General features: G+C 38.7%; 2 protein-coding genes across 5 annotated transcripts in view; one reads left to right on the forward strand and one right to left on the reverse strand.

Annotated features, from left to right (window-relative positions):
* Nucleotides 1-1,622, reverse strand: part of LOC127445632 (glucoside xylosyltransferase 2-like) — a 39,238-nt gene extending 37,616 nt beyond the window's left edge. The window contains exon 1 of the mRNA XM_051705832.1: nucleotides 1,203-1,622. Coding sequence (XP_051561792.1) covers nucleotides 1,203-1,480 — 278 coding nt within the window. The 5' untranslated portion in view covers nucleotides 1,481-1,622. The remainder of the gene's footprint in view (nucleotides 1-1,202) is intronic.
* A 2,310-nt stretch (nucleotides 1,623-3,932) lies between these two features.
* The window catches only part of shq1 (SHQ1, H/ACA ribonucleoprotein assembly factor), a 68,533-nt gene continuing 53,025 nt past the window's right edge, over nucleotides 3,933-19,440 (forward strand). The window contains exons 1-5 of one of the 4 annotated variants that reach the window (XM_051705828.1): nucleotides 3,976-4,035; nucleotides 4,878-5,050; nucleotides 5,191-5,293; nucleotides 9,971-10,124; nucleotides 10,400-10,464. In XM_051705828.1, coding sequence (XP_051561788.1) covers nucleotides 9,982-10,124; nucleotides 10,400-10,464 — 208 coding nt within the window. In that variant the 5' untranslated portion in view covers nucleotides 3,976-4,035; nucleotides 4,878-5,050; nucleotides 5,191-5,293; nucleotides 9,971-9,981. Of the gene's footprint in view, nucleotides 4,036-4,859; nucleotides 5,051-5,190; nucleotides 5,294-9,970; nucleotides 10,125-10,399; nucleotides 10,465-10,800; nucleotides 10,898-19,440 lie in introns of those variants that run through there. The other 3 variants (XM_051705829.1, XM_051705827.1, XM_051705830.1) reach the window with 3 other exon arrangements.

Genomic DNA, 19,440 nt, shown 5'->3' on the forward strand with positions numbered 1-19,440 from the left:
TCATTACTTTTGCAAACAATTTAGACACCCCAGATACTGACTACACTGTCTAAAAAAACAGATCATATTTCATCACTTGCACACTTACAGTGTGGACAGTTAGTCCTAAAGATCGGATTCAAAAACCAAATATTTTGTACAGTGTGAACAAATCCATAGAGACGCAAATGAAAACATCTATAGTTAAGTTCACCAGCTTTGACATTACCGATTTAATCTCACCGAGATAAAGCTGCAAATAAAACCCATATTTTAGCTCACTTGAAAAATAAATTGGACAACTCCTTTTAATTATATCTCAGAAAAGACGGATCACCCTAATGAATAAACGACTCGATTCAGTCACAAGGGACTATGTGCACTTACTCAGAACAACCAATCATTGATTTTGTCCTCTATTGCTTAAGCTTGTGAGCCCTTTGGGAATGTGGTAGTTGCATTCAAGGTGACCTTTTTAATAAGCCATTATGAAAACACAATTGAGATAATCGTGGCTGAGATGTGCACAGGAGGTCATGGTCTTCCGACTCCTCAGCTTTGCAGCATAGGCTGTGAACAGTGGTCTTGGGTAAGATCAAAGACATATTAGTGTGCATAGTAATCTGGATTTGGACAGTGCAGAATCCCAAGATTGCACAATCAGTAGCTCAATATGTCAAGACAGGAAAGCAACAATAAGACATTTTTGCCAAAACTGTCATTGTCACAGTACATTTGATTGTAGCTGGAATATCTTGTCGGACAGGCAGTGCAGATGTCATACAAAAGATCAGTGATTTATAAATTATTATTAAAATATGTATTTGCATATCATATCACATTGAGGTCATAAATGCCCTTGAGAAACAAAATAATATGTGCAAAGGAAATATTTAAATAGTTGCCTTAATATCATCAACTTAAAAGGAAAGAAATGGAATACACGGGCGCGCGCGCGCGCACACACACACACACATATATTCTATGCATCTATTATACTGTATGCATTATATGCATATATTACATTACATGCATCATATTTAATATCTGATATCATATTGCATGCATTATATTCAACACTGTTCTCAGCAATCAGAAAAAGAACTTAAAACACACGCATAAACAGCTATTATTCTTACAGTCAAACTGGTCATGATATATATATATATATATATATATATATATATATACACACACACACACACACTTGAAGAATTTCCTACCCAGTCTTTGCGCTGACATTCCCTCCTCTGCTGCTCAACTTTGGCTCTTTGCGGTCAGCTTTGCGGATTAGTTTCGGTGGTACTTGCGGCTCTTCGAGGGTTTGTTTCGTTTCTTTTACCGGTGCGATGTCCTCGATGTCACGCGAAAATGGGAAATGTTTTTCTTTCGCAACTTGTTTTAACGGTGGCTCGTCCGCAGCGTTGCCCCCGAAAAAGTACAAAAGTAGGAAAACTCCGAAACATATCGCGATCGCCACAATCTTGCAGTGAATTCTCATGGTGAAAAAGTATTCCGTTCGTGTGGAAATTTTTTAACCATGGTTCTGGTTAAAACATGAGGAGATATTTGTAGTGTGCAGCCATACTTCATCATTTGTGCTACTGTGATGAATGATGATGAGGACGATGCTCACTCAGCATAGCGTCTATATCATGCACGTAAATGAATCTCTGAAGGGCGGACCTTACACTACTTACCGTAATACGCCTAATACTTTTGAAATAGTACCGTAATGCCGTAATACTACCGTAAATGCTAGAACACAGGCTCAAGCACGATGTTGACGTTAATTTTAGATGATTTTAAAGGTGCACACAGTAATTATTTCCTTATTAAAAAGTTTAACTCCTAAAGACATGAATTGTAATTTTGTAGTATATGTAGGAAATCATGACCACTCACATTAAAATGAAGACTCCAGTCATATCAGTAACCTTATAAAAGCTGTTTTATTCTACATGGAGAGGGTCCACACATGGGGGCTGCCATGTTAGAATCACATGATCAGCTGAATACTACTCCTTTAATCTCAGTAACCGTCCTGATATTTGACACTTTCACTCACTGATTAAAGTAATCATGGCTGACTGTGAATACCAAATTTCTACAATGGCATCTGAAACTGAAAACTATTGATTTTAAAAGATGTTAGATCCAAGCCACCAGGTGTCAGTGTATGTCCAAGATGACACAATGACAAAAGTTACTGAATACACCTTAAAGTTATTAACATTTTCCTTTAAATAATTGTAGTATTTGTGGAATAAGGAACAACTAAGAAAAAAAGAACAAAATTTACCATGGTAATACCACAGTATTATAAGTACCTTAAATGCCGTAGATGAATATGGTAGCCTCATCATTTAGTACCATGGCAGAACAACAGTATTTTTTGTAAGGGACATATTACAAATATTAAAAAAAGAGTATAATACATTTAAGACATTCTATTCTATTCTATTCTATTCTATTCTATTATATTCACTTATGCTAAATTACAAAGTGATTGTTTCAGGATTAAATACATTTTTAAAGCATTGCTGTTCAACCAGGGAGCCCATTAGGGGGCTTCAGCAAACTTACAAGGGGACCACAAGACGACTCAAAATTATATTAAGTTATATTGTATAAATTATATTAGGTTATGATAAAATAATAACTTACTATTTAAACTAATATTTAAGATAGAAGCCAACAACTTATAAAATCTTATAAATTATGACAATTGCTGAAGCTTCTGGAATAACTAAATTCATTATTTTATAGTGATTAATCAATTTATTCTGTTGATACTTCTAGTTTCTGGAAGGATGAAGCCTTTAAATATTTTCTTGGACAATGGGGGGGCCTTGGGTTCAAAAAGGTTGAAAACCACTGTTTATTTTGTTAGTATTAAACAGTGTTATAATACCAATTATATGTTAAAATAATCATTTTTATTCAACATTAAATGACTATTCGCGGTTCAATACAAGTTAAGCTCAATCAACAGCATTTGTGGCATAACACTGATTGCCACAAAAAATGAATTTTGACTCGTCCCTCCTTTTCTTTAATAAAAGCAAAAATCTGGGTTCCAGTGAGGCACTTACAATGGAAGTGAATAGGGGCCAATTCATAAATGTTATATATACTCACTGTTTCAAAGGTATAGCCACAAGACATAAACAATATGCATTTTAACATGATTTTAATATGACAAAATCACTTACTAACCTTTTCTGTGTAAAGTTATAGCCAATTTTTCAACTTCGTTGCCATGACAATGTAATGTCAACAAACCCTAAAACCCTAAAATGACGATTTAAACAATTTGACAGCTTAAATAATACAAGAATTTTCACGGAAGTAATGTAAGTGCTTTTACAAAGTTACAAGCTTCACATTTTTGCCTTTTACACCCCCTAAAAATCGTCCCAATTCGCTTCCATTGTAAGTGCCACACTGTAACCTCTAATTTTGATAGTTTTTTTCAAGAAAAGCGGTAATTTTGCGGTAATCAATATCATGCCACAAATGCTGTCGATTGAGCTTAAATTGTATTAAACCCGGAATATTCCTTTAAATTGTTGCATGTTATTATAGTTTGCCCTTCTGACAATTGATCTTTCTCAATTAAATATCATGTTAAATATTTTTTTTAAATTATTATTATTATAATTTTCTTTTTGCAGAAGAGAGTGTTTCCATTTCTGCTTGTACTTGAACAACCCTTGCTAAACAAGAAATTAGCCTATGTATTTAAACGAACTTTTCCTTTCTCTTTATTTGCTCTATTTCCCTTTATTTGTTTCACTTTTTCATCTACCGTTGCATGATTTATCGCTGTGCTGCTTGTGCATTTGATTAATAAACCTGGATTTGATTTGAAATCACACAACGAGAAGAATAAGTTTAATATCAAAGTGAATGTGTTGGCCCTCTTTATTTCGGGTATTACGGTAAAGACACGGCCAGCCCTGAAAGCAGGAAGCAGTACACACACGTGTTGATGGACTGAAATCACCACACTGTTGAAAGTGCGCAAGGAAGATTTTACATAGACTCGTGAAGGTAACGACTTTGTTTTACAATTTTTTTATTTTTATTCTGAATTAATTTAGATTTGGACATAGTCTGAAAACAGATGTCTTGAGAATAGTCGCGCGTGCTCTGTTTTCGCAGTGTTGACAAACATATTACATAAGCGCAGCCAGATCTTTGACAGCTGTTGACCTGCATGCAGCTTTAGTTATTAATCTTTATTTTGTGTAATAGTGTCTAGTCTGTATTGATCGTTAGATGACTTTACGCCGCAGTTCTCCCCTTTTCTTTTTTCTCAATGTTATTATTCCCTGCATCCTTTTACTCTCAAGACTGCTAATAACTGGTTAATAACAGGGTTGTATTGAAATAATGTAAAGATTCTCAATTGAAACTGAGCACATCCAGGTTAAATAACGTCGTATTTGCCCATTGTATTGTTCATGCATCTTAAACTGAGCAGCCACAAGGTGGAGTTTGACGTCAGTCTTAGGTTAGGGTCTAGCTTTAGTTGAATATATTGATTTAAAGGGTTAGTTTACACAAAAATGAAAATTCTGTCATAATTTACTCACCCTCATGTCATTCCAGACATGGATGAACTGCATATATGAAATATATATATATATATACAGTAGTGGCCAAAAATATTGGTACCCATGGTAAATGGGAGCAAATAAGGCTGTGAAAAAAAAATCTGCATAGTTTATCCTTTTGATCTTTCATTCAAAAAATTTACAAAAATTATTAAATAAATATTTTTTTCCAAAATGCATTGGCCTTAATTATTGGTACCCTTTTATTCAATACTTTTTGCTGCCTCTCTTTGCCAAGATAACAGCTCTGAGTCTTCTCTTATAATGTCTAATGAGGTTGGAGAACACCTGGCAAGGGATCTGAGACCATTCCTCCATACAGAATCTCTCCAGATCCTTCAAATTCAGAGGTCCTGTTGGTGGACTCTCCTCTTCAGTTCACCCCACAAATTTTCAATGGGGTTCAGGTCAGGGGACTGGGATGGCCATGGCTTAACCTTGATTTTGTGGTCAGTGAACCATTTTTGTGTTGATTTTGATGTTTGTTTTGGATCATTGTCCTGCTGGAAGATCCAACCAGGGCCCATTGTAAGCTTTCTGGCAGAGGCAGCCAGGTTTTGATTTTTTTTTATCTGTTGGTATTTGATAGAGTCCGTGATGCCATGTATCCGAACAAGATGTCCAGGACCTCTGGCGGAAAAACAGCCCCACAACATTAAAGATCCAGCACCACATTTAACCGTGGGCATTGGGTACTACTTCATCTCTGTGTTCGCCAAACCCATCTCTGGTGTTTGCTGCCAAAAAACGCTTTTTGTTTCATCTGACCATAGAACCTGGTTGCATTTGAAGTTCCAGTAGTGTCTGGCAAACTGAAGACGCTTGAGTTTGTTGTTGGATGAGAGCAGAGGGTTTTTTTTTTCTTGAAACCCTCCCAAATAACTTGTGGTGATGTAGGTGATGTCTGATATATATATATATATATAATTTTTTTTTTTTTTTTTTTTTTTTTTTTTTTTTGAGACTTTCTGACCCCAAGACCCAACTAATTTCTGCAATTCTCCAGCTGTGATCCCTGGAGATTATTTGGCCACTCGAACCATCCTCCTCACTGTGCATGGAGACAATATAGACACACGTCCTTTTCCAGGCCGATTCTTAAGATCTCCAGTTGATTGGAACGTGTTCATTATTGCGCTGATGGTGGAAATGGGCATTTTCAGTGCTTTGGCTATTTTCTTATAGCCACTTCCCATTTTGTGAAGCTCAACAACCTTTTGCTGCACATCAGAACTATATCCTTTAGTGTAACCCAATGTGATTGATGATTAAGGGAATTTAGCCTGTGTGTTACCTCTTTTTTTTTATACCCCTGTGAAAGAGGAAGTCATGGCTGAACAATTTCATGTTCCAAGTCACCCAGGTGCACTAAAAATTTAAAATATGAAGGGGAATAAACTTCAGATATATTTTACGCATAAGAATTTCTAGGGGTGCCAATAATTGTGACCAACGTGTTTTGGAGAAAAAATATTTATTTAATAATGAGATATTTCCCCTCTTTCAATTGTTCTACTTCAATTAAAGGTTAGATTTTTGTAAATTATTTGAATGAAAATCAAATGTATAAGCGATGGAGATTTTGTTTCACAGCCACCTTTGCTCATATTTACAATGGGTGCCAATATTTTTTGGCCACTACTGTGTGTGTGTGTGTGTGTGTGTGTGTGTATATATATATATAAACGTCGATGAGCCAAAACATTATGACCACTCACATGTGAAGCAAATAACGTTGATAATCTCCTAACAAAGCCACATGTCAAAGTCTGGGTAGATTAGATGGTAAGCAAATAATCAGTTCTTGCAGTCAACATGTTGAATGTAGGAGAAATGGGCAGGAGTAAAGACTTGAGCGTCTTTGACCAGGACCAAATTGTTATGGCCAGACGACTGGGTCAGAGCATCTTTGAAACGGCAAGGCTTTAGGGTGCTCCCGGTCAGCAGTGGTGAATACCTACCGACAGTGTTCTGAGGAGGAACAAACCAAAAGGGATAGAGCGCCCAAGTCTCATTAATGCGCGAGGGCAACGAAGGCTATCCTGTCTAGTCCGAACTGATAGAAGGTCTACTGTGACACAAGTCACAGAAAATTTTAATGATGGTTACGGGAGAAGTGTGTCACAACACACAGTGCATCGCACCCTGCTGCGTATGAGGCTGCGTAGCCACAGACCAGTCAGAGTGCCCATGATGAACCCTGTCCACTGTCGAAAGCGCTTACAATTGTCACGTGAGCATCGGAACTGGACCTTGGAGCAGAGGATGAAGATTGCCTGGTCAGGTGAGTCCAGTTTTTTGCATCATGTGGATGGCAGTGTACGTGTGCGCTGTTTACCTGGGGAAGTGATGGCACGAGGATGCACTGTGGGAAGACAACAAGCCGGTGGAGGGAGTGTGATTCTCTGGGCAATGTTCTGCTGGGAAACCCTGGTCTGACCATTCATGTAGACATCAATTTGACATGTGCCACCTACCTAAACATTGTTGCAGTCCAGGTATACCCCTTCATGGCAATGGTATTCCCTGATGGCAGTGGCCTCTTTTAACAGGATAATGCGCCCTGCCACACTGCACACATTGTTCTGGAATGGTTTGAGGAACATGATGAAGAGTTCATGGTGTTTTCCTGGCCTCCAAATTCCCCAGATCTCAATCTGATTGAGCATTTGTGGGATGTGCTGGACCAACAAGTCCGATCCATGGCTTCACCTCGCAACTTACAGGACTTGAAGGATCTGGTGCTAATGTCTTGGTGCCAGATACCACAGGACACCTTCAGAGGTCTTGTAGAGACCATGTCTCGATACTCAAACCAGCCCGTCTGGCACCAACAATCATGCCATGGTACAAATAACTGAGATCACATTTTTCCCCATTCTTTTGGTTGATGTGAACATTAACTGAAGCTCTTGACCCGTATCTGCATGATTTTATGCACTGCACTGTTGCCACACGATTGGCTGATTAGATAATCGCATGGACGATTGTTGGTGCCTGATGGGCTGGTTTGAGTATTTCTGTAACTGCCGATCTCTGGGATTTTCACACACAACAGTCTCTAGAATTTACTCAGAATGGTGCCAAAAACAAAAAAACATCTAGTTCTGCGGATGGAAATGCCTTGTTGATGAGAGAGGTCAACAGAGAATGGCCAGACTGGTTCGAACTGACAAAGTCTACGGTAACTCAGATAACTGCTCCTTACAATTGTGGTGAGAAGAATAGCATCTCAAAATGCTATTCTGAGATGCGGGTTGGCGATGTTTTGGTGGCACGAGTGGGACCTACACAATATTAGGCAGGTGGTTTTACTGTTGTGGCTGATCGGTGTGTGTGTATGTATGCATGTATGTATGTATGTGTATATATAATAATATATATATATATATACACAGGTGTGCTCAAAAGTTTGCATACCCTGGCAAAAATTGTGAAATTTTGGCATTGATTTTGAAAATATGACTGATCATGCAAAAGTCTTATATTTAAGGATAGTGATCATATAAAGCCATTTATTATCACAGTTGTTTGGCTCCTTTTTAAATCATAATGATAACAGAAATCACCCAAATGGCCCTGATCAAAATTTTACATACCCTTGAATGTTTGGCCTTGTTACAGACACAAGGTGACACACACAGGTTTAAATGGCAATTAAAGTTTAATTTCCCACATCTGTGGCTTTTTAAATTGCAATTAGTGTCTGTGTATAAACAGTGAATGAGTTTGTTAGCTCTCATGTGGATGCACTGAACAGGCTAGATACTGAGCCGTGGGGAGCAGAAAAGAACTGTCAAAAGACCTGCGTAACAAGGTAGTGGAACTTTATAAAGATGGAAAAGGATATAAAAAGATATCCAAAGCCTTGAAAATGCCAGTCAGTACTGTTCAATCACTTATTAAGAAGTGGAAAATTCGGGGATCTCTTGATACCAAGGTCAGGTAGACCAAGAAAGTTTTTAGCCACAATTGCTGGAAGAATTGTTTGGGATACAAAGAAAAACCCACAGGTAACTTCAGGAGAAATACAGGCTGCTCTGGAAAAAGATGGTGTGGTTGTTTCAAGGAGCACAATACGACGATACTTGAACAAAAATTAGCTGCATGGTCGAGTTGCCAGAACGAAGCCTTTACTGCACCAATGCCACAAAAAAGCCCTGTTACAATATGCCTGACAACACTTGACACGCCTCACAGCTTCGGGTACACTGTAATTTGGAGTGACGAGACCAAAATAGAGCTTTATGGTCACAACCATAAGCGCTATGTTTGGAGAGGGGTCAACAAGGCCTATAGTGAAAAGAATACCATCCCCACTGTGAAGCATGATGGTGGCTCACTGATGTTTTGGGGTGTGTGAGCTCTAAAGGCACGGGGAATCTTGTGAAATTGATGGCAAGATGAATGCAGCATGTTATCAGAAAATACTGGCAGACAATTTGCATTTTCCTGCACTAAAGCTGCGCATGGGACGCTCTTGGACTTTCCAGCACGACAATGACCCTAACCACAAGGCCAAGTTGACCCTCCAGTGATTACAGCAGAAAAAGGTGAAGGTTCTGGAGTGGCCATCACAGTCTCCTGATCTTTAATATCATCGAGTCACTCTGGGGAGATCTCAAATGTGCAGTTCATGCAAGACTACCAAAGACTTTGCATGACCTGGAGGCATTTTGCCAAGACGAATGGGCAGCTATACCACCTGCAAGAATTTGGGGCCTCATAGACAACTATAACAAAAGACTGCACGCTGTCATTGCTAAAGGGAGCAATACACAGTATTAAGAACTAAGGGAATGCAGACTTTTGAACAGGGGTCATTTCATTTTTTTCTTTGTTGCCATGTTTTGTTTTATGATTGTGCCATTCTGTTACAACCTACAGTTGAATGTGAATCCCATAAGAAATAAAAGAAATGTGTTTTGCCTGCTCGCTCATGTTTTCTTTAAAAATGGTATGTATATTACCAATTCTCCAAGGGTATGCAAACTTTTGAGCGCAACTGTGTGTGTGTGTGTGTGTGTGTGTGTGTGTGTGTGTGTGTGTGTGTGTGTGTGTATATATATATATATATATATATATATATATATATATATATATATATATATATATATATTAGTATATTATTTTATTCTTGTGGGTTCTTGTCACCCAAAAGAACTGAAGACATATTCAAAGGTTTAACCCTTTCTTGATTTATTCAAAGACAATCCACTTTGATTGCTCTCATTACCCTTTATAGTTCACTGGAAATCATTACATTATGCTTAAATGGCTGCCTTGAGAAACGGTTCAATTTAATTTCTTTGCCAACCAGTTTGAGATGTCTGATTAAACATTTGGCTTCCTACTGCACTACTGTATAGGCATTGTAATCATGATAACGCCAGCATTTGAACTGAGTCAAGATGCCAACTTCCTCACTGTGATTATTCGTGTACCCTACACAAGAACATCTGAGTTTGACATCTACATTCAGGGAGAGGACTTCAAGTTCTACGCCAAGCCTTACTTTCTCAGGTGAGTGACCTGAAAAACGGTCAAACATATGGTAACACACATGGGCAAACTACTTGTATATCCTTCAAATTAGATTTTTTTTTTTTTTTGGTCTTTTCACAGTAATAGTGATTCATAGCTCAAATTGACACACATATATATGTACAAATATATATACTACCTACATTTTTTTATACCAATATATAAGGTTTTGTCATGAAACCATGGAAAGGTGTCTTTAGGTCTGTTTATGTTAACCATTATAAATTAATCTTTGCTATAAATCTACCTTTTAGGTTGACTCTACCTGGGAGAATAGTAGAAGATGGTCGGGAGAAGGCTTCATTTGATATCGATAAAGGTAAAAATCACTCTTTGTTACACTTTGTGCTACAATTGCCTTAGTAAGCCTGTGCATATTTTGTTTGTCACTATTTTTGGAATATACAATACCTAAGATTGTCTTTGTTTTTTGACATAACACACAAACAAGCCTTAGCAGAAGGAGCAAAATTCCCCAAATCTTTTCAGTTTTTCAAGGGTTCCTCTCTAACTTTACTTACTACAAACTTGGGTCTTAGTAGTACAGAAGATAGCAACTAGGGTCTGCTAGATACGGATAGCTGCATTGCTTGAGCAAACTGAGAAATCATCAATATGTTTTAACAACAATTTGTTACTGTCCATTGCTTCCCAGTTCCAGAGCAATTACTGTCCCTACTATAATATTTAAAAAGGATACAAATTCAGTCTGGTGTGACTACGAATTCAAGTATGGTGTAGGACAGAACAATGTAAGTACGCTTATATTAGGTTATTGGTTTTGAACCATAACCAACGTTTGTCTGGTAAAACTCTAAAGGTATACCTTTTTTTTCTTTTTTTACATGGCAAAGTGACACACTATAAATTCACTATATGTAAAGATGCTCTGGAATAATACTTTGTGTTGTGAAAAACACTAAACTAATAATGTGATTTGAATTAAACACATTGAGGAAATGTGTAACTGATATAAAAAATTCAAGTATAGCTAGTATAGTATACAGACCTCAGGGCCTCGAATAATTAAATAAATATTCTGGGCTCAATACAAGTTGCTCAATCAACAGCTTTTGTGGCATAATGTTGAATACCACAAAAAAATTCAAACACTCCCTTGTTTATTAAAAAAAAGTCAATAAACATTGAAATACACTGTTTAAAAAGTATGGCCACAAGATGTAAACATTATATGTTTTAACATGATTTTAGTGTGATAAAATAAAGTTATATACAATATTACATCTTTGTTATCATGGTGACGATACACAGATAACCCCCTGAAATCTGGTAAATACCTTAACACCAGTAAATCCCTGAGTTTATCACTTTAAAATCATGTTAACACATATAATGTGTACATCTTGTGGCTATACGTTTGAAAAAGTGTGTATTTTAATGTTTGTGGACTGGCCCCATTCACTTCCAATGTAAGTGCCTTACTGTAATCGTGATTTTTTTTTTTTTTAATGAGGGAGGGACAAGTCTAAATAATATTTTGTGGTTATCAGCATTATGACACAAATGCTGTAGATTGAGCTTAACTTGTATTGACCCTGGAATATTCCTTTAAGGAATTTTGGTGTATTTGAATGCCAAGGAATTGCAATTTCTTACAGTTCCCATGGAATAGATTGATGGGCCAAGGGTTTACATTTATAAACCCCTGTTGTTCTAACAATTTCCACAACTTTTCAGGCTTTCGGGCCTCTGAATAGCATGAAGTTTTCCAGCTGCTGCTATAGCATTTTTGAAATATAGTTAATGGCCACTTGATCCTATGTTGACATCTCATTGGCCTTATTTCAGTGTGTCCTGTTTGATCGACAGCCAATAAATAATTAAACAGTCTTCTATCGTAAAGCACCTCTAATTGCTTCTGTGCTTACACAAGTAATTATAAATCATTCACAAATCTGCCAGGACTACAGCCAAGGCAATTATTGTCATATTTACATTATACCTTTTTAAATGTTTAATGTTCTAGCAGTGCCAAAACTTGCAGGTTGTATAATGCAGGGTTGTGTAAGGCACAGACTTTAAAGTTGTTACTGTTTGACACATAATGTGAGAAATGTATTTACTCTGTTTTTTATTTGTTTTTTTGTTTTTTTTCCACAAAAGTCAGGTGGTCAAAGCATCTGCAAAGTCTCTGAAAGTCATCAGCAGACTGATCTCACTAGCCGTGTCCCAAATAACACACTGTACACTTTGCACTTACACAGTACATTATGCACTCAAAAAAATAACTACATGGAAGCATTTGCCATTTAACAGCTGATGCAAGTGATGTTTCAAACGCACATGATGTGATGCTGCTAGCTTTAGCGCATTAACCAAACACTTATTTTTCAACACTTATATCTCAAATAATAAATATATTCACATAGCATGGGGTGATGGTAAAGCATTAAACTTACATTTATAAGGTGCTGCCTTCACTGAAGTTTTCCAAGTTGCCACATTCTCCATTATTTACAATTGTTTGGTCACACCAGCATCACAGCCAGATGACTCCGCCCCTTTCACTATATATGGCAAGCATTTACATTTAATCATTGAGTAGACACATTTATCCAAAGCAACATACAAATGAGGAACATAACAAGCAATTTGGCATACAGAAGTCAACAAGCATGAAAGTGCCCAACGTTCCAGACTCTATTTTGATGGTTGAGAAAGTACATCATCCGGGTATGCATAGTACACTTCTTATTGTTGCATTTTCAGTTGGTGCGTTCAAGTCATGTCGAAATGATCATATTTACGAGTTGAACGCACATGAACGGCACCACAAAGTCAAAATTACGAGTAGGAAACTCTGGTTCCGTAACGATTCAGTTCACTTGACATTGCGTCATGCTGACGCATATGGGAAATTTCTTTTCCAATGATCTAGTTGAAACTAGATGCTTCATTGGTGAACGGGTCCTCGCATCAGCGACACACCTGCTCCACCCAGCTCTTCGGCCTGATTATCCTTTATTGCTGTATCTAGTATATTATTATATATATATATATATATATATATATATATATATATATATATATATATATATATACACGAGGGCAAGGAGCGTGCATGCGTCATTGACAAGGAGATGTTTGGCGTCCTTTCCAGGGCGGTCTAAGAGCTCGGTCTCGAGTGGTCTCCTCCAGAGGAACTGTAAAAATCTCACCTTGATGAGTGGTTCCTGCAGTCCAAACATCGTCAAACGACCTTGTCCTGCAGATCTACCCGAAGGTTTATTCAGCTCGCTCGCACAGCGACTCCACTCTCCTCACTAGAGTGGACCACGGGGAAGACAAAGGATAAGCCCAACCACCCCCTGTGGAAGAGGCGGTAGCGCCACATCGCTGCCAGGCGAGTAGCAGGGCGTGGAAATCACGCCCCACTCATCCTTCCTAGCTGTGTTGACTAATGTCTGCACTAGTGCCCGACCGATTTATCAGTCAGCCGATATTAGACTTTCACCGATATATCGCATCGGCGTATATGTTTACCGATATGTGCAGATAAGAGAACTTTTTCAGAACATATAATGCAGAAAACAATGCTTTAGAATTGGTTGCATAACATAGTTTGTCCGGAGTTGAGCGGTACGGAGTTAAGCGGTGTCTTCTCGGTAAGTTGCTAACTAGTTTGTGAAATACATACTGGAAAGTTAATAAACAATGACACCATCATTTTCCCTTTTCAATATAAATAATATAACGTTAACCCTGTCCCTGACAACCATGTCACTCATGCATATCACATCTGTTTGCTGTTAGCCAGCTATAGTTTGTCAGAGCATCTTTATGCAGCTCAGCAGACAACAGTGCGGTGGTGGATTGTGTCTGTTGATTGTTGATTTCATGCTACGTTGTTACCTAGTTGGTGAGACGCAATGCTGGAAAGTAAAATAAACAACGTCCATCTTGTACTCTCCGTAGCAACGAGCTTATAGCTAACTAGCTAACCACGTAGCTATTTCCATGGCTTGTCAGCTGAGTGGAAGCTAATGTGTAAACATGTATTCACCAAACTGTTTTGTTCAGGATTCACAGTTTGATAACCCCTTCAACCGAACAATTCCAGTCATTGCATTTATAAAATATAATATATAAAAGACTGGTTTTCCACCGTTGAAAGTTTCCCCTGAACTTGTATAGCAGAATACGGTGTAACAGAGCTGCCGCTGTTTATCTCTTGACTTGGCAGGTGTAAATGCTTCTTGTTTTACAACCTGCCTCTAATTGACTGGCAGAATTAAAATAGTCAGCATTTGACTGATACTAAACAGTAATACTGATGTTTATTTAGCTATTTATTGTATTTTTATTTATTTTCTCAGTGTTCTCAGAATTTGTTGACAGTGTATAATAATGTCAAATATTCTTTGATAAAATATTTGTTTAAGAAAGCAGCCTTCTGAGTACCATTGCTTGGTCATATTGGTGTAAAATTGGTGCACAATCCACATAGAAAAGGTCTGTTTTCATTCCAGATCAAAAATGAACTATATCGGCCACCATATCGGTAAGCGGTGAATTTTCCCCCTCTAAAATCAGTATCGTATCAGTCTCAAAAATCCCATATCGGTCGGGCTCTAGTCTGCACTGGCTGGAAAAGCATACTCCGCAGCGGGCCATGCTGGTTCAGCACTCCACGCAGTGGTGGTGTTCCATGTTTTCCAAGTTAAGCTCCTAAAACAAAAGGACGAGCAACGATCCAGAGACGTTTAAAGAGCTCCGTACCGCTACGGACTTAGCACTGCGGGCCACTAAAGTCACTGCACAGGCCATTGGCAAATCAATGGGCACCCTGGTCATCCTGGATCATCACATCAGGCTGACCCTCACTGAAATGCATGACGCAGAAAAAGCCACCCTCTTTGATGCTCCGATGTCTCCAGCCGGTCTATTCGGCAGCTCTGTGGATGGGTTCACTGAGCGCTACGTCGCAGCTCCAAAACACTCGCAGGCGATGAGATATTTTATGCCAAAACGGAGCAGTACTTCATCCCAACCGGCTCGCTCCTGCTCTGTCTCGGGACAGCGCGTGGCTAAAAACCCCACGCCTGCTGCCTCGGCGCCGCCAAAAGTCGCCACCGAGCGCAAGCCGTGGCCCAAATGTAGGCAGCCGCCTCAGCACGAGCCCCGTGCCAATGGGGAAAAACACCCTTGTGCAGCAGAATTGAATTGACTCAGTTGGTGATGAACACCATTTTACAGGCTAAAGTACCATCCACGAGACACCTCTATGCACTTAAATGAAATGTGTTTGCTAATTGGTGCATTTCTTGTGGCAAAGACCCAGTGAACTGTGTAACTGAGTCAGGTTTGAAGACCTCCTTGCTCGCACATGCATTTTCAGTTCTGCCCACAAATTTTCTATCGGATTGAAGTCAGGGCTTTGTGATGGTTTTGGAGCAGTGGCTTCTTCCTTGCTGAGCAGCCTTTCAGGCTATGTCGATATAGGACTCGTTTTACTGTGGATCTAGATACTTGTCTACCTGTTTCCTCCAGCATCTTCACAAGGTCCTTTGCTGTTGTGCTGGGACTAATTTGCACTTTTCGCACCAAATTACATTCATCTCTAGGAGACTGAATGCGTCTCCTTCTTGAGCAGTATGATGGCTGCGTGGTCTCGTGGTGCTTGTACTTGCATACTGTTGTTTGTACAGATGAACGTGGTAACTTCAGGCATTTGGAAATTGCTCCCAAGGATGAACTAGATTTGTGGAGGTCCACAATGTTTTTTTCTGAGGTCTTGGCTGATTTCTTTTGATTGAGTTTGAAGGTAGGCCTTAAAATACATCCACAGGTACACCTCCAATTGACTCCAATTAGCATATCAGAATATAATTGGCTAATTGCCTAAAGGTTTGACATAATTTTCAGGAATTTTCCACGCTACTTAAAGGTACAGTTAACTTGTAACTTGTTTGTAAACTGACCCGCTGGAATTGTGATATAGTCAATTAAAAGTGAAACAATCTGTCTGTAAACAGTTGTTGGAAAAATTACTTGTCATGCGCAAAGTAGATGTGCTAAATTACTTGCCAAAACTATAGTTTGCTAATATGAAATCTGTGGAGTGGTTAATATTTTTTTTTAATGACTTCAACCTAAGTGAATGTAAACTTCTGACTTCAACTGTATCTCTGCCTATCACACACCTGAAGCCGGCACCTCTATAGGCAAACATGATTTAATAATAAAGTTCCTTAGGGGAGCGAGGCGACTAAATCCTCCTCGCCCGACTACAGTCCTGAGCTGGGACCTAACTTTGGTCCTAAAAGCACTCGCGGGGCCCCCCTTCAAACCCTGGACTCTGTTGAATTGCGTGTGCTTTCTCTTAAGGCCGCATTACTGCTGGCTCTGGCTTCATTAAAATGGGTCGGTGATTTGCAAGCACTGGAGTTTGGTCCGGGGCTTTCAAAAGCCACCGTCAAACCCAGAAAAGGCTATGTGCCTAAGGTTTTATCCACACCTTCCAGAGCTCAGGTGGTTCATCAGGTGGCCTTTTTCCCTCCTCCATTTAATTCTGATAAGGAATATTCCTTGCATTTGTTATGCTCTGTGTGAGCACTACACACATATGTTGACTGCACATGCCAGTTCAGACTGTCTGACCAGCTCTTTGTGTGCTATGGAGGATGCACAAAAAGGAATGTCTGTCTCCAAGCAAAGACTTTCCCACTGGATTGTTGATGCGATTGCCCTGGCTTATGAGTTGCAGGTTGCAAATTGCCCAATTGGTGTTAAAGCACACTCAACTAGAGGCATGGCCTCTTCATGGGAATGGATGAATGGTGTTTTCATATACCGTAAAACAGACTGCGCCAGAAACCTGGGTGTTCAGTTTGATAATCATTTAATATTCAACAAACAAATTAGTACAGTTGTAAAGTCATGTTTTTTTCATCTTCGCCTTCTCACTAAAGTAAAACCTTTTTTTATCCATGCGCAACTTTCAAACTGTGATTCATGCTTTTGTAACATCTCGTTTAGATTATTGCAATTCACTCTACTATGGTGTCTCTCAATCTTTCATCTCTTGTCTACAGCTGGTACAAAACGCAGCTGCCAGACTTATCACGGGGACTTGCAAGTACGAGTCAGTTACACCTATTCTAATTGCTTTGCACTGACTTCCTGTTAAATACAGAATTGACTATAAAATTTTACTGTATGTTTACAAAGCACTACATAATTTGGCCCCTAAATATCCATCAGACTTGCTCCAGCCGTATATTCCGTCAAGAACTCTGAGATCTTCTGATTTTGGTTTACTCTCTGTGCCTAGATCAAAACTAAAATGGTGATCGTGCATTTGTAGTCGCTGGGCCGAAACTATGGAATAGCTTACACTTGCACGTCAGATTAACACCTATTTCAACCTTCAAGTCTGCTCTAAAGACTTATTTATTCTCTTTGGCTTTTAATATTCCTTAATCATAGTGAACTGTTTTATCTTTTTATTACTATACTTTTATCTATCTTGTTGTTTGCTTCATTTTTCTGCAATAATTATTTTACCTTTTTACAGCACTTTGGTCAACCAATAAATCAATAAATATTGATTGATTGATATTGATTGATTTCCTTACAAGACATGTGCTGTGCAGCAGGCTGGTCCAAACACATACGCAAGGGTTTACAACCTAGACGTAACGTCTCTCTCCTCGCAAGTCCTCTCTGTCTAGAGCGCTTGCTATTTCGTTGGCCAAACATAAACTTATGCCCCCATTTTTAAGTACGGGCTACCCCGTTATTTAACCGCCTGCGTTCAGACCGTTGTAATTTCCATAAAGTCACAAGCACTTTCAATATAAATAAAACTTCCTTCCCAACTGAGTTCGTGAAGGAGTAAATTCATACTATATGACTAGTTCATATATCCATTCTAAGTGCTCAGTCAGAAAATTCTGAGGTATGGTGTTTCTGCGCCCGCTTATATACCAGACAGCTTCGCACCTAAAAGGGCGGGGCTTAAACAGTTCTACTCAGCAGTCATTGAGTCTGTCCTCTGCACTTCTATAACTGTCTGGTTTGGTTCAGCTAGTCAGACATCAAAAGACTTCAAAGGATAGCTCGGACTGCTGAGAGGATTATTGGCACTCCCCTACCCACCCTGCTAGAACTGTACACATCCAGAGTAACGAAAAGGGCTGGTAAAATCACTCTTTACACCCAGCACACTTCCTTTTCGAACTGTTGTCCTCTGGCCGGCGCTACAGAGCGCTGAGCACCAGAACAGCCAGGCACAGGAACAGTTTTTTCCCTTAGGCCATCCACCTCATGAACAGTTAAAACTGCCCCCAAATACTTTCCTTTTTGTCAACACAACCATGTGCAATATTCAATTCATCCATTCCTACTTATATCTATATTTCATTTATATTTTTTTAACATATCCAACCTCTTATTCAGTACATTACATCACCAGCACATAACTATATATCTGTATACAAAATATTTGAACAACATTTGCTCGATTGTATATTTCTTTTTTATTTATCTGTTATGTCTTATTTTTATTGTAATGTCACTATATGTATATGTTTAAATGTATATGTTGGAAGCTTCTGTCACAATGACAAATTCCTTGTGTGTGTAAGCTTACTTGGCAATAAAGCTCGTTCTGATTCTGATAGCCAATCTTAGAATTGGCATTATTGTAGAAGGGTTTCAACTAGGTCGTCAGAAAAGGAATTTTCCGTATGCATCAGTATGATGCAATGTCTCGTTCCCTTCATCTCAGGGGACTGAGTTTACATACGTAACCAAGTCGATAGTTCGAGCCCCAACTTTCACGAGTTGGGGGCATGTCAATTTATTCATGACCACTCACATTAAAATGAAGTCATATCAGTAACCTTATAAAAGCTGTTTTATTCTACATGGAGAGGGTCCGCACATGGGGGCTGCCATGTTAGAATAACATGATCAGCCAAATACTACTCATTTAATCTCAGTAACCACCCTGTTATTTGACACTTTCACTCATTGATTAAAGTAATCATGGCTGTCTGTGAATACAAAATTTCTACAATGGCATCTGAAACTGAAAATTGTTGATTTTAAATTATGCTGCATCTAAGCCGCCAGGTGTCAGTGTAAGTCCAAGATGACACAAAGACAATCAAGGTGGAAGCAAATTGTTATTGGTAACAATTCAGTTTTACTTGAGAATTTTGACTGTGCAGTTGTATGCTTTTTTTGTACTGTTAATGAAGAGTTTTTGAAGAATTATGTTAAAACTTGCCACAAATTAAGCCTCATTTAGCTGGTTAATGCAGCGACA

Source organism: Myxocyprinus asiaticus, chromosome 9 (genome assembly GCF_019703515.2).
Source record: "Myxocyprinus asiaticus isolate MX2 ecotype Aquarium Trade chromosome 9, UBuf_Myxa_2, whole genome shotgun sequence".
Lineage (NCBI taxonomy): Eukaryota > Metazoa > Chordata > Actinopteri > Cypriniformes > Catostomidae > Myxocyprinus > Myxocyprinus asiaticus.